The 16,355-nt window shown below is 37.2% G+C and overlaps 1 protein-coding gene across 2 annotated transcripts in view; it reads left to right on the forward strand.

Moving 5' to 3' along the window:
* Window positions 1–7,208: 7,208 nt before the first annotated feature.
* The window catches only part of LOC147625366 (lipid phosphate phosphatase 2-like), a 35,656-nt gene continuing 26,509 nt past the window's right edge, over window positions 7,209–16,355 (forward strand). The window contains exon 1 of one of the 2 annotated variants that reach the window (XM_086818694.1): window positions 7,209–7,551. In XM_086818694.1, coding sequence (XP_086674820.1) covers window positions 7,395–7,551 — 157 coding nt within the window. In that variant the 5' untranslated portion in view covers window positions 7,209–7,394. The remainder of the gene's footprint in view (window positions 7,552–16,355) is intronic. The other variant, XM_086818695.1, reaches the window with a different exon arrangement.

Genomic DNA, 16,355 nt, shown 5'->3' on the forward strand with positions numbered 1-16,355 from the left:
ACACATGAAAAAAGCCTCTCTTTTTTTGGGCCCATCGAAAGAGAAAGACATAGAAAAGACATAAGGAGTCTGGTTTTAAGTTTATTCAAAGGTTCTTTTAGTCAATCATCATGGGATCTAATGGTGGAGGAGATTTTATGTATTCTTTGTAATTTTGTAGTTTTGAGATTTTTGAGCTTTTTTAAAGATATATATTTTATTAGCCTGTGTTAGCATTATTGCTTGTGTAAGTATACTTATTTTTTAAAGTGAGAAATGTTATGCTTTTACAGAAGGAGACTTTGCTTTCTTAAGTAAGTTTTTTTTTAAAGGGATAAGATTACGGGTTTTTTTAAAGGAAGAAGATTACAATTATTAAAGAAAATTAAATGAGAAAGAGACTTTGTAAAATTTTAAGTACATTTATTGAAGGGAATTAAAGAAGAAAGAGACTTTGAAACTTTCAAAAAAGGAGAAGGAAGATGCCTTGGCTATACGGATCTAAGCCTTATAAGGCCTATGTAGGCTTGTCTAAAGGGGTGTCCTTTTCCTAAAGCAAAAGCATTGGAATTTGGGATGGGGAAGAACAATTCACGTGAATGGAAAAGGAGAGGGGGAGGGTCCTAGAGAGAAGCCTCTTGATTTTAAATAAATTTTAATAGGTAGCTACGCATTAGGTCCTTGGCCCTATGTAAGGCTTGGCCTTAGGCATTATGTGAGACTTATATTGAGGTATTTTATAAAGCCTATTTCAAGGTCCTTTTTATAAGGTCTTTCCAATTTTCCAATGGTTAAGAGGCCTTCTCACATCTCAAATTTTTTTGGTCTTGCTTGATTTATTTTTTAAGAATTTACTTTTAATTTTGGCGATGAAGAACACACACACACACTTTTTCTTTCACCCCTTTGTGGAGTAAGGGGAAGGGGTGGCCCGCATTTGGGGGGAGAAAGTTGGCCGCCTTATCTACCCGACTATTATCTCCACCCCTAACTATCACGAGAGTAAGATTTTTTAGAATATTTTATCATGGGAGTGAATCCAATTAATTATGTGTGATGCACTGTTCATGTGTGAAACATGGTAGTGAATGATTTCCATTTGTTAGAATTATTTTTGTGAGTTTTTTCAAAGTAATTGTGATCTAACATTGTGGATTATATTGAGTATAGATCATGAGTTCAAGACAACCAAGGTGGACAATTGGTCAAGATTATCTAGCCAAGCACATGTGTGCTAAATATTTAATTTTGTATGGTTTGGCCCATCGTACATATGTTGGGCAAGGTTTATTTTTTATGAGATGCTTTAAAAGCATGGGACTAAGGTTCAATTTTGTAAAAAGCCCAATTTTGGAAAAGCTATGCTATTTATGGCTCCAAGGGTTAAATTTATTAATATGATTTAAATACTGCGTGTGGGAGTGGAGCCACGCACGTCGGGGGAGAGATTGCACCCAATCTTCTTTGATTTTCATGCTCTTGATTTTTGCTATAATATTATGGTTTATTTTTTTTATATTTAATTTATGGAATAATCTAATCTCCATGTACCACAGTCTTGTAACAGTGGTATCAGTATCAGAGCACGACAAATTCAAGTATTGAATTTGGGTCATGGAGATTTGAAGAAAAATTAAGAAATTGATTTTTACTCAAAGGTTATTGGCTTGGAGCAAATTTGAAGACTTTTCAACAAATTCAAAATACTTGCACTAGAATATCTAGAGCAAGGGTACAAGGACTTTGGACAAAGACAAGATTGATTCAAAAATCCAAGAGTTAAAAGAAGAGAAAAGATTGATTCAAAAATCCAAGAGATAAAAGAAGAGAAGGTGTGGAAGAACTTTGGGCAAAGGAGACATGGTTATGTGAATTATGTGGACCCTTGGATGAAGATTTTGATCAAGGGATGGGAGTAAATCACCACCCTGCACAAATAGAAAACCACTCCTACAAGCTTAGCTTGAAAGTGGTTTTAAACCATGCTCTGTCTCCCTCTCAGATCCAACGGTACCGATGGATTCACCAGATTCCAAAACCTCTAATTTTCAGAAGATTGAAGCGAATCATCGACGGTCACGGCATCCCTCTCTTTTTCTTTTCGCTACACGGAGCCATGGGAATTTTAAAAAAAAGGACCATAATTAAGTTTTCATATTATTATTTTTCCCTTTCCACCAATTTGGCCGGCGGCGCCAACAGCCTGAAATTTAATTCTCCAATTCTCCAATTCGACTGGCTGCGACTACTACGTGGGGCTTTTCGCGCTGGGTGGGTGTTCCTTCTGTGCGTGGTTCCTTGCAAGGCCGACGGCCATTTGATGTGAAGCTTGTTACAAGCTTCATTTAAAAACTTTATTAAGCTTTAATTAAAGCCTAGGCTTAGGATTTAAAAACTTTAATTAAAGCCTAGGCTTAGGATTTAAAATTCAATTTTTTTTTATCATTTTCATAGCTCAACACAAAAAGCCTACAAAGCTTAAAGAGCCCCAAAATTTACCTGAAAATCATAATAATTACAATAAATTCTTAAATTTTCCTTTCAGCCTCTACAACAGATTGGGTGAATTTCCAGCCCTCCCCTTCAAGCAGCTCGACGACCTACTTTTAGATTTAGCCTCTCCAATTCAAATCGAGGGATTTAAATGTCGCTTTGAACCTTTTATTGATGCTTTCGTGGATTTTTTTTATCAACTCAGTAATTTTTGAGGTGTTCAACAACTTGCTGAAGTTGACCCTGGATTGGTGGAGTATCAACGTGATACGAGCTATTGAAAATTACGGGTGACAGTTAAGTTAGATCCTCTCACTTATCTCTTTCATATTTTTATAATTTCTATATTTTTCTTCATTTCCACCACGGCGAACAATTCTCAACCACAAACTATCCAAGATTAGTTAAATGCACTTAAAGCTCAGTTGTTGAGTGAGAAGAGACAAAGGCGACCAACCTAAACAAGACGGTACTCCCAATCATGATTTCTACCACTAGAGAGGTAAGCCTAAAACTCATACTTATGTATTGTTTAATTTTATTATTATTATTATTATTTTAAAAATATATAATTAAATTTTAATATAATGGTCAAGATAGTTCAATGATTGATATGTACTTTCTATACATGAAAGAAAATACATATTAGACCATTCACTATCAAGACTTGAGTGACAATGATGCGTGCATATGTTTTTCGACTGATCACCGAAGAATGTATGTAACTTATTGTTATTTCACATTCAACCTTTAAACTTTAACACCTCATTTAAAACACTTTCTTCAAATTATTTTCTTTCTATTTTCAAGTAAGGTAAACCAGGTGTATGTGAAAGATACTTGTGTTGATGTCTATAAGAGATACTTGTGTTGATGTTTGTGAGAGATACTTATGTTGGTATCTGTGAAGGATATTCATGTTAGTGTTTGTGAAAGATACTCATATTACTGTATATGAAAGATACACTTTTAATGTCCAAGACGGATAAGCGAAGTGATATTTATCTGTGAGACGGATAACTTATCACAATCTAGTGTTGAGAGGGATTCTATGTGACAGATATTATATTTGACTCTCTTCACTTGCTAAATAAATACGCTACTAAGGTAAGTTGCAACTCAAACAAGAGGGAATGTTACGGTAATTAATTTATTATTGGGTGATCCAATAAGTGAAAATAATATCTTGGGTGACCCAAGTGTGATTAATTTGGTTGTGAGTGAATCCAACCAACTGTGATATGTGTGATGCATGTGAGAAATGTGGGAGTTTGATTATGAGTGAATCCATTCAACTCTTTTGAATTAATGAAGTTGGTGTTGAATGAATCCAACTAGCTGTGATACGTGTGAAATGTGTGGTATACTTTTGAATACGTGTGACACGTATGAAAACATTATGAGTGAATCCAATGTACGAGTTTGATTGTGAGTGAATCCAATAAACTCTTTTGAATTAATTCTTGATGAGATTAACCCTAGTTGGTTGTGAGTGAGTCCAATCAGCTGTGAGACGTGTGGTATACTTTTTGAATACGCGTGACGCGTATGAAAACATTGTGAGTGAATCCAATGTAGGAGTTTGTGAGTGAATCTGATTAGCTCTAAGATACGTGTGATGCGTGTAAAGGTTCAGTGAATTTGATCGTGAGTGAATTCGATCAACTTTAAGACACGTGTGAGGATATGTGGGAGTGAATCCACTTAAATACATAATGACATTGTGAGGATATGTGGGAGTGAATCCACTTAAATACATAATGACATTGTGAGTGAATCCAATGTGGGAACAATTAATGTGTTTGATCACCCGTGTGTGCTAATAGTTACAACTGAGGACGATTGTCTTCTCAAACGGGAGGACTATCATGGGAGTGAGATTTTTCAGAATATTTTATCAGGGGAGTGAATCCAATTAATTTGTGTGATGCATAGTTCATGTGTGAAGCATGGTAGTGAATGATTTCCATTTGGTAGAATTATTTTTATGAGTGATTCCAAAGTAATTGTGATCTAACATTGTGGATTATGTTGAGTATAGATCATGAGTTTGGGACAACCAAGGTGGACAATTGGTCGAGATTATCTAGCCAAGCACATCTGTGCTAAATATTTAATTTTGTATAGTTTGGCCGATTGTACATATGTTGGGCAAGGTTTATTTTTTTATGAGATGCTTTAAAAGCGTGGGACTAAGGTTCAATTTCGTAAAAAGCCCAATTTTGGAAAAGCCATACTATTTGTGGCTCTAAGGGCTAAATTTATTAATATGATTTAAATATCGCGTATGGGAGTGGAGCCACGCACATCAAGGGGGGGGGAGATTGCACCCAATCTTGTGTTCTTTGATTTTCATGTTCTTGATTTTTGCTATGATGTTATGGCTTATTTCTTTTATTATTTAATTTATGAAATAATCTAATCTCCATGTATTATGGTCCTGTAACACTAACTTAATGCAAGATATTGTGAGGAGTGGCTTCTTGGTTTAGTCAAAGCTTATTTTGGTTGATCATCATGGGGTCTCACAATGGAGGAAATATAACAGGTTCAGAGGCCTGCCCACATCTCAAATTTTTTTGGTCTTATTCAATGCAAGACATTATGTGGAGTGGCTTCTTGGTTTAGCCAAAGCTTAGGGATGAAACATAGGGGAAAAAATTATGTATATTTTTGGATTTTTTGGTCAATCTTGATGGGATGGAATAGAGGAGAAAATTCTATGTATATATTTGGATTTTTGTTTTTGAAATTTTTAAGATATCATGTAGATATGTTTTGATTAGCATTTTACTACGTGTGTAAACATAGTTATTGTCCACATAAGAAATTTATCAAGCAAAGCACGGGTTGTGAAATATTTTGTACTTTTTGTTTTAGATTTGGTACATATAGGCTTTGATTCATATGTACAGCTTGTGTAAGTTTCACATAACAACACACTCTTTTACAAATCGGTATGTGAATCTTGTTTGAGAATGTGCATTAGTCAACATGATATCGTAAGAACGTGACCTTTAAAGATGTAATATTTTGGGATATCATGAATCTAGAGGATGCCACTTGGACACAACTTGTGATGCAGATATCAAGATGTAAAATGTCCAAGGTGATTCATCTACATGTGCACGTCCTCATCATGTGCTATGCTAAATGTAGATATTTGGCTTGAAAAAGTTTGGGTGATTTTGATGAAGTTGACATTGGGTTTAAAATAATATAGGGTTTCAAAAACTTACACTAGCCTATAGTGTCACAACAATAATTGTATTATCCAATTGTGGACAGGGGTGGGCCACATGGTATGGGCGTGGAGTATCCTTTGTTCATCTTTTGCCGTTCTTGCCAATGTAACAACGACGTGAACACCTAAGAAACTTACAAAAGCTTACACCGGCCCATATTTTCTTGACAAAAATTATATTATCCAATTGTGGGCAGGGGCTGTCTTGACAAAAATTATATTATCCAATTGTGGGCAGGGGGCTGGCCACATGGTATGGGCATGGAGTCTCCCTTGTTCATCTTTTGTTGTCCTTGCCAATGCAACAGTGATGTGACCACCTAAGAGACTTGGGGGGGAGGGAGGGGGGGCTTGAAGGAAATGGGAGCCTTGTAACTTGTACGGGAGAGCCTTGTAAACACCTTAGAAATTTGTAATTTGATTCGTATCTATAGCTTATGTAAGTTTCACATGGCAACACACTCTTTTACAAATCGGTATGTGAATCTTGTTGAGAATGTGCAGTTGAGAATGTGTATTAGTCAACATGATGTCGTAAGAACGTGACCTTTAAAGATGTAAAATTTGGGATATCATGAGTCTAGAGGATGCCACTTGGACATGACTTGTGATGCAGCTATCAAGATGTAAAATGTCTAAGGTGATTTATCTACGTGTGCACGTCCTCATCATGTGCTACACTAGATGTAGATATTTGGCTTGAAAAAAGTTTGGGTGATTTTGATGAAGTTGACATTGGGTTTAAAATAATATAGGGTTTCAAAAACTTACATTAACCCATAGTGTCTCGACACAAAAATTGCATTTTCAAGTTGTGGGTAGGGGTGGGCCACATGGTATGGGCGTGGAGTCTCCCTTGTTCATCTTTTGTCGTTCTTACCAATGCAACAACGATATGAACACCTAAGAAACTTACAAAAGCTTACATCTATCATACTATCCCCTCTATTCACACACTACCCTTTATCGAGCTTGATTAATTAATTAATACCTTAGACTACGCTAAGATTAATTAATACCCAGGTCTCTCTCCGTGTCGACTCACCGCATCGACCCTCTCTCTTTGCCAGATTTTTCCAAGCTTGCAACCTTACAAGCAAGCGCAACCTTACAAAATCTTTTTTTTAGTGCTAAGGTCCTCCACCAAACTAATTAATAATTGTGATTTGAAAAATTTGGTACCATATTGTCTTGGAAAAAATTACATTATCCAATTGTGGGTAGGGGCTGGCCACATGGTATGGGCGTGGAGTTTCCCTTGTTCATCTTTTGTCGTTCTTGCTAATGCGACAGTGATATGAACACCTAAGAAACTTGGGGGGTGCCTAGAAGGAAATGGGAGGCTTGTAAACACCTAAGAAACTTGGGGGGTGCCTGGAAGGAAATGGGAGGCTTGTAAACACCTTAGAAATTTGTAATTTGTACCTTGTTGGGGGAAGCCTTGTAGGAAATGGGTTGGTGAGTGGGTGTGCACACTAGGGCCCACTTCTACATCGTGGGTGGAACGTCTCTCTCGCCATGTTCTTATTGCTCGATGCAACTTTGATGGTTTTGTGTAGGGACAACAGCTTTTGTGTTGGTTTTGTGTAGGGACAACAGCTTTGAGGATAATACAAGGAATTTTGAAAATTGGGAGAAATGGCGGACAGAATGTTAAACTCAGTTAAGGCGTAAAGGCATGTCCAACGACTACCAAAGCCAAAGCAGCAACAGTGAAGACTTAAGAACCCCACTTTTGGAAGAAACGCAGATTCGCTTTGCTTTTGCCGATATGAGAAGTAGGTCGACATCGCCTCCCGCTGAGCACCAAGGAGAACCCCTCTCCCCTCTTCCTGGTGCGCTCTTTCTTTCTCTGTCCTTTTAACCCTAGTGTTGTCAGTACATTTGTTCATGACGCTCACTGTTGATTAAACCATTGGTTATTTTTATCGAAAGCGTTTTTTTTTCCTGCATATCCTCTCAGCAGAGGAAACCCTAATCGTGTGATTCAACCCCTTGTCTGTTATCTTTAGATGGAACCCTTTTGTCTGCCGTGTGGTTCATGTGCAACCTGTCATCTTTTCAAAAAGTCCTGATGTTTTACAGTGAATCACATAGCCGGCATTTGGGTTCCTGAAGCTCTAACTTACCTTTTTAGTAGGTGAAACCCTTAAAGTCTGCTATATGATTCACTGTTGTGGAAGCGCTGACCTGCAATTCCAACTTGCCAATAAGTGAAGCCCCATCTTCTGGTACGTGCTTCACTGTAGCGGAAGCCTTGTCATGAGTACATAAACCCTATTATGAGCCTTGTCATGACTACATGAAACTTGCCCCGACGAGTACACAAAACCCTAGCCCTTTGCCACCTTTTGTGGTAACTACTTGAAGCCCTAGCCGCTCCACCAAGGATTATGAAACTCTCAACTTGTCAGTACACGAGACCCTAATTTTATTAGCATAGAATCTCACAGTAAGGGGATTTACTCTTCTTGGCTATTTTTTCTTGTCATATTGCCATGTGCAACAAAGAGTTATTGAACTTCTCTTTTCTACAATTAATCTTTATTTTTGTAGGAATTCAAAGTATCTCTTTGAGAGTCTACTAAAGGGCACATCGTGAGTAGAGTGTGAAATCCCACTACTTTCTCTGCGCACCGGATTTCTTGGATGATAGTATCGGAAGTAACTTCTTCTTGTGCGGGGCAGGGTTTCTCACTCGGGACCTCGCCCTCGAATGTCTGGGTACGAGACTAAGCTGGTGGTCATTCCAAAAACCGAAACCGAGAAAAATTTTTACGCCCGAAAAACGGGGACGATTCTATCATTTATATTTTCTTAACAAATTTTTCTAACGAGGTCAAGATACTGAACTAACCTTCATCTGAATAAACCAGATAGAAGGGAAACTATTACAGACTTAACTTGAAGGGATCAACACTTTTTTCTTAATTGAATCAGGCGCAACCGTTGATTGAATCAGGCACAGCCATTGATCTAATTGAATCAGGCACTACAACCATTGATCTATTCAACGCTTTTTTCTTAATTGAATTAGGCACAACCGTTGATCTATTTATTGAGAAGTCTTTAGGCTTTTAATTAACTACTTGAGTTTTAAGCGTAATCCTATTAATTAATTTTATTATTAAAACTCTACTGATTTTAAGTCTAAACCCATCTGATGATCAAAACCCTGGTAGTCTTTTAGCTGGTGACCAAAATCCTGGCATCCAAAACACCGGTTCTCGCTTCTGAGCTTATCCCTCTGAATCCTTGAAAGAGATGGGGCTCTTGAGAAAGTGTTCTGGGAGAAGGATCTTCCTTCACTTCTGAATCTTCCAGTATCCAGATTCTGATTTGGGTCTTGCTGTCTCTTTGGGAGAGGAAAGTTTGAAGTACTTCTCGGGGTTTGGAATCTTTTAAAGTTAAGAGGGTGCAGGCGTTGGAGGGACCTTAACTACAAAGGCCTTGGCAAAGTCCTTTGCCATTCTTACTGCTTTGGCCATTGAGACAGGTTTGGCATTCTTTACTAAGGTGTTCAATGGCTCGTTCATTCCTCGAATAAACTTGGCCATCAGCTGCTCTTCATCCAATTGTGGAGAATATTTGAGGAGAAGGGCAAAAGCTTGATGGTACTCTTCAATTGTCCGGCTATCCTGCTTTAGTTCCAAGAACTTATTCATCTTAGTTTCAAGGAAGCCCAGAGGACAAAACCTCTTTCTGAGGTAAGCTTTAAGATTGGTCCAAGTCTGGGTATTCCGGTCGAGACGGTTAGTCTCGTAGTGATTCCTCCAAGCGATCCTTGCCGTTTCCATAATCTTTAACCTGGCAAGAGCCATCTTGCTTCTCTCATTGTAGCCAATTACATCAAAGTATTCCTCCATTGCCTCAATGTATTTTTTCACTACTTCACCTAAATGTTTCCCTTCACCCTTGAAGGGACCAGGTTGGGATCTGTGCAGGGCTTTTCGAACATCCGGATCTAACTCTTCGTCATCGGTTAGAGGATCCGGTTGCCTTGCACGGGCCGCGCGCCTCATGACTCTGACAAAACAAGATTTTCGTCAACTTAACTTTGACAACAGATTTATGATTTTTTTTTTCTAGCGGTTTATTCTTTAAACAGATAATTATTTCATCATACTTCATGAAACAAGATTAACCATATTCACAATCATGAAAACAATTTGAATATTTTTTTTTGAAAAACATCATTTATTATCAAAAGTTTTCGATATATACATAGAGTATTACGGCTCCCCAAAATCACTGCCTCAATCGTATACGCATAAAGAAGCGAAATTGCGAAGGAGACATACCATGGTACACATGATTCATTACAAAAAGAGGTGCTGTAATTCTACTTCTAGGGATAAAGCGGCTAAGAAGCCTAAAAACTCTGCATGAAGTTCTGAAGTTCTTGGGTGAACGATCAAAGAGTTGTACATACTGAACAAGTCCTAGCCTTATTAGCATCATGGCTAAGGAAATATTTTGCCTGAGCCTCTGATGCTGAGTGGTACTGACATTAATATATCGTCCTCCACAGAACCACATACACCGACGTCGCTCAAGAGGATCAGGAAAGTAAAGACACTCAAAATGACGTGCGAGTCTCACTCTGCTTACTCGGGTCGTAGCAGAGTTGATGAGGTGCTCAAATGCAAAGGCTATTATATCTTGACTCTGGGAGAGTTCAGGAATGTCAGATAGATTCGGAATATCCATCTATAAATTTCAATTCAATTTATGAGTTTTCAATTTTTGAAGTTCCTTCAACATAATATTAACAAGCGAAAACATTATTTTTCAGATTTACTTTAAAATTTTTAAGCAATTTCTGCTGCTGTTACGTAAATTTACAACAGCACTCTGATACCAACTGTGAGATCCCACTACCCCTCTTTGTGCACCGGATTCCGGGATGATAGCAGTGGAAGTAACTTCCTCTGTGCAGGGCAGGGTTTCTCACTCGGGGCCTCGCTCTCGAATGTCCAGGCACGAGACTAAGCTGGTGTGGTCATTCCAAAAACCGAAACCGGGAAAATTTCTCACGTCCGGAAAACGGGGACGATTCCACCATTTATATTTTCTTAACGAATTTTTCTAACGAGGTCAAGATACTGAACTAACCTTCATCTGAATAAACCAGATAGAAGGAAACTATTACAGACTTAACTTGAAGGGATCAACGCTTTTTTCCTAATTGAATCAGGCACAGCCGTTGATCTATTCATTTGAGAAGTCTTCAGGCTTTTAATTAACTACTCGAGTTCTAAGTGTAATCCTATTAATCAATTTTATTATTAAAACTCTACTGATTCTAGTCTAAACCCATCCGGTCCATGGGTTAGCCACCATGCCCAACCACTGGAATAGTAGAACCAGACAAGACTCACTCACCCATAATTGAAAGCCTTTCTTAACTTTTGCTTTAGAATACAGATACTCACACACTGCTCTTTAAACTTTAATTTATAAAACAATCCATTGACAAACAATTTCTAGATACAGATGTCACAACTCAAAACTTTCCATTCAATCCTTGTTTCTCACAAAATAGTATCACTCTGGACTCTCCGTTGAGACCACCAGGTCAACAACGAGATCCAGTAACAAGATTATAATAATTTTCTCGTCATCATACATATATATATATCTTCCACGACATACGCATGGGTGTCCTACGCACCGCGAGCCCGTACATCGCCTGGTCAGAACTCTCCAGGATCCTCCTTAGGTATCCTGGCACTTCACTCAGGGACCGCTTCGTCGGCCGTCGCCCATCGTACCGGAAGCACACCATTTTACACCATACCCAGGCTGGTCAAGATCTGGGTAAGTTTTTGCCGCGTGAGCCGTTCTTTAAACACTCCCCGCCAGCTATTGCAACCGAACTTCCCTTAGAAAAAAACACATATACCAAATGTTTTCTTCAGCATTCTGGCGTAAGACAATCCTTTAAGAAAACAGGGTTTCTATGCAAGTTTTCAGTTTTGATTTTCTTTTGAATACAATGGATATATCTTAATTCCGTATCCCAAGACTTCTAGATCACAGGTCTGGATTTTCAAGCAGAATTCCTCGAATTCTGTAATCTTGATCCTCAGATCAAAATCAAAGGTCTCAACTTAGTTTCAGATTCGGTGGGTGATTTGAGTGTAGATTACTGAACTTGTCACATCGTCTATTCTTGAAACTGACGAAGGAGTTATGTCTTGGTCATAGTGTGATTCAGGTTTTTAGACCGGAAAGGTTCTCTCTGAACTCTCTTGATCGAAGGGTAATATTTGAATTACTACTTTACTGAATTTCATTCATTGAGTATTTGCTTAACTGAACTCAAAACTAATCACGAATTCTTATGAGGGATAAATTAATCATTTAACTACAATTCCGACTTCGATAGATTTTTTGAATTTTTTTATTATCATCCTAGAGAATATGAAACGATAAAATTTTCTTTCACAGAGTATTTACTTAATTCATTTATCCATATTCATGGGATTTAAACAAGGATTAAAGAGAACTCTTATTTTGATATAAAAATTCTGTATGCATCTATTTATGTATAAATTTCAATTTCTATGGGAATAACACTTTTATTTAAAAGAAAATCCTTTTATGTATCTTTTTATGCATAATAATCAATATTAGTGAAAGTAATACTTTTACAATAAAAAAAATTCTTTTATGCATCATTCTATGCATAAAAATCCATTTTGATGAAAGTAACACTTTTATAATAAAAAATATTCTTTTATGCATCTATTTATGCATGAAAATCAATTTTGATGAAGTATCTATTTATGCATAAAAATTCATTTTGATGAAAGTAACACTTTTATAATAAAAATATTTTTTTATGCATCTATTTATGCATAAAAATTTATTTTGATGAAAGTAACACTTTTATAATAAAAAATATTCTTTTATGCATCTATTTATGCATAAAAATCCATTTTGATGAAAGTAACACTTTTGTAATAAAAAAATATTCTTTTATGTATCTATTTATGCATAAAAATTTATTTTGATGAAAGTAACACTTTTGTACTAAAAAAAAATTCTTTTATGTATTTATTTATGCATAAAAATTCATTTTGATGAAAGTAACACTTTTATAATAAAAAAATTCTTTTATGCATCTATTTATGCATAAAAATCCATTTTGATGAAAGTAACACTCTTATAATAAAAAATATTCTTTTATGTATCTATTTATGCATAAAAATCCATTTTGATGAAAGTAACACTTTTATAATAAAAAAAATTAACCAATATGTATCTTTCTATGCATAGAATTTATATCTAATGAAAATCACTCTTTTATAATTGAATTTAAATCTAATGAAAATCACTCTTTTATAATAAAAAAGTAATCAATATGTATCTTTCTATGCATAGAATTTAAATCTAATGGAAATAATACTTTTAGAATAAATATATTTTTACTATGCATTTTTCTATGCATACAATGAAAATGACAGTTTTAGAATACACAAACGATAGGGATTATTCTTTTAGAATAATAAAAGATAAAACTTATTTCACAAAATTTTAGAAAATTTCGCCATAATCTTTTTTGTATGGTTGATCGTTTTTTAAATTTTTTTACTTTTAATTTACTTAAAAATTAATCTCAATTGGTTTAAAGCATTCTAGACTAATCAATTTTCACTTTTAAAAGAGAACAATATGAAAAGTTTAATTCCAACAATTAGATTACTTAACTAGGATAGAGAAGGGCTGATTTTAAGAATGAGAGAGGGAGAAAGCCTTTCCAACAAGGCATAGCATCTATTTATCATTTCAAACAAAACAAAAATTAGAAAACCATTAAAAGAATAAAGAAAAATATAAGATTTCTAACTTGCATGAATTCTGGGAGCTTTTCTTTGGCTTGATGGTTTGAGGGATCTACTCTTGTTTGCAACAAGAGTGGCCACCAAATCTTTAGAAGAGGGAATGGTTAAAAACTAGTGAATTATTGAGAAATTCACAATTCTTGGCTCTTGGGAGGAGTAGAGTAACAGTGCATAAAACACTATTAAGCTTCAACAAAGAGGGAGGCTTCCATTTATAAGAAAAAGTGAGCTCCTAACCAAGTAAATTTAGAATTTTTCAGATCAGTTTGGCCAATTTTTGACCATTTTTAAGTTAGTTTAGCTTACTTTTTGGAACTAGACTTGAATTAGGAGAGAGGAGAGATGAAATATCTCAATTTTTGATAATTTAAAACTTCACCACACATGTGAAATAGGCGCCTCCTTCATGAGGGGAGAATTCTCATTGTGAGGTGTCAAAAATTCATTTTTTTAGTATTTCCTTTGGTCCTTAGTCCACTCTTTATCTTATGTGAGTATTTACTCATTTTTGGGGAGGATTTTCTTTATTTCCTCTATTTATCTTCTCCACACATTTGGATGAATTTGATTGGTCTCTCAAAACCTTAATTTAAAATTTTCAGAAAACCTGGACCCTAGGATAAGGCCTTCTGAACAGATTATAATTGATTTCTAATGTACCTTCTGAAAATCTTTTTGAACTTATGTTTTGGGGGAACTTATTTTAATAAGAAGAGATATTTTTCCATCCAAAAATATTCAAAATCTGAATAATCTCTCTCTAGAATATTTTCTCTCTCAAGGTCAAAACAAGTAGAAACAAGATCTTTTATATTTCTGAAGAGGGATTTGATTACAAGGGAAGATGCTGGACATCTTGAGAGGCTGGGGAGGAATCTTACATAGAGGAAGATATTGCAACAAAACAGCCATTTTTTGGATTCTCCTACGGTGTTCCATAATAATGTACCTTGATCACAGGAACATTGAAATATTTGGATGAAGTCTCGCAGACCCAAGGATCAGTCAGTGTGGATGGATATTGGATACATTATATCTAAGTGTACTGAGTTAGCATAGTTGGCCAACCGGCCAACCCTAGCCGGTGGTGGCCGATCCTTTAGCCACTATATAAGGGCAAGTCGAGGGTCATTGTAGATCATTCAGAGTCTGCAGAGCCACCAAGGTGTTTGAACCATCAGATTTGTAGACCTTTTGTGTGTTTTACATTAACGCAAAGTCGGAATTCATATTTTTGTAATATAGAATAGACTAGGTCTACACGAACTTCTCTATTGTTTGTTTGCGTAGTTGTTTAGCATTAATTTCATTTTGTGCTTAGTGTTAATTAGAATCACTTCCGCAGTCATGTTATGTTGGTATTAGAGCATAGGGTCAGCCTGGCTGCCGCCGTGTTTGGTCATCCAGAGATGTAGTTTGCCTGACGTGCATGCAATAAATTATGGTTTGCGTTTTTGCACTTTCAGCAAGTTTTGCATGTGCTTTAGGATTTCAGCTATAAGCCAATCTTGCATAGCTTGCCAAGATAGCATAAGTCTAGCGTTAGGGCTTGCATGTAGTTAGATTTGGTAGACAATTTGCTTTCTCAATATGCTTCTGCATGCACGCCACATGTACACCTTCGAGTAGTGCAATGTGGACATGTCCTTACCATTTAGTCACCTTCGAGCGGTGTGACGTGGAGATGTCCTTACTATTTAGTCACTTTATAGGACATGTTCATGGTTGAGTCTTGGTCAAATTTGGGGTTTTTCAGCCATGTCACGCTCATGCTTTCCCTAGTGTGATGTGGACATGCAGAGCACGCTGAGCTGGAATGGCCGCCCCCCCGTAGGAACTTCTTTATTACGTAGAAGCTTTACAAAGAATCCAAGGTGAGGGTGCAAATTGCACCACATTTTCCACACACATCCTCGTCAGCATACGAGACTCTGACAAAGCCCTCTTCACAAAAGCCAGGCCAAGTCAGTGCCACAAAAGAGTTCCAACCGGTCTTCAACTTGTACGGCCAGTTCACCAGTGGCCAGAAGAGAGAAATTCTGCAGCAATGAAAGCGGGGGAGAGAAAAGATGGCTGCTGTATGGCCAGTCCAGCTTCTGCAGCAACCGGCCGAGATGAAAAAAAGAGAGTGAAAACCAGCTGTTGTTGGTGTGCTTGAACACAACACTGCTGTCGGCCTACATGTGTCGATCAGCAGAGAGGAGGAGAGTTAATCATACTACTGTTGGCCAGCCTGAGACACAAGGTGGAAACTCACAGCAGCATTTGGCCAGATCAGAGGCGAAAGAAGAGAGAGAAACCAGCCGTGCTGCCAACCTGTGTGCTTGTGCACATCCATCCAAAAGAGCTGCCCCTTTATGCCTTTTACGAATTCAGCACATGCCCCTTAAGATAGAGCCGACCAGCCTAAAATTATGATAGTTGCTTTTCCTTTTTGCCAAAAGTGGCTCTCCTTGCTAAAAATATCCAAGCTCGTTCTATATTTAGCCAATCACTCTATAAATGACAAAACTTGCCATCTTTAGTGTCCAAATGTTAGATCCCCGCGGATCTCCTCGTAGTGCGCTCCTAAAACAAGACACGAAACCTGCAAAACAACGTGAAGGGCGACTCACCACCCAACCATGATAGCTGTGGGTAAAACCCACAAGGCTTGGTTGTCCCCACCGAGCCATGAGTTGAGCTCTAGCAAGACGCACCGACCAATCTCTACCCCGTGATGTCCCATAGTGCCACGGAGCTACCCTAGCAGGCCTTGAGACTGCTGCTGGCCTCGGCTGCATGAAGCA

This window comes from Cibotium barometz, chromosome 24 (assembly GCF_041138505.1).
Source record: "Cibotium barometz isolate CiBa-2024 chromosome 24, ASM4113850v1, whole genome shotgun sequence".
In the NCBI taxonomy this organism is placed as follows: Eukaryota; Viridiplantae; Streptophyta; class Polypodiopsida; order Cyatheales; family Cibotiaceae; genus Cibotium; species Cibotium barometz.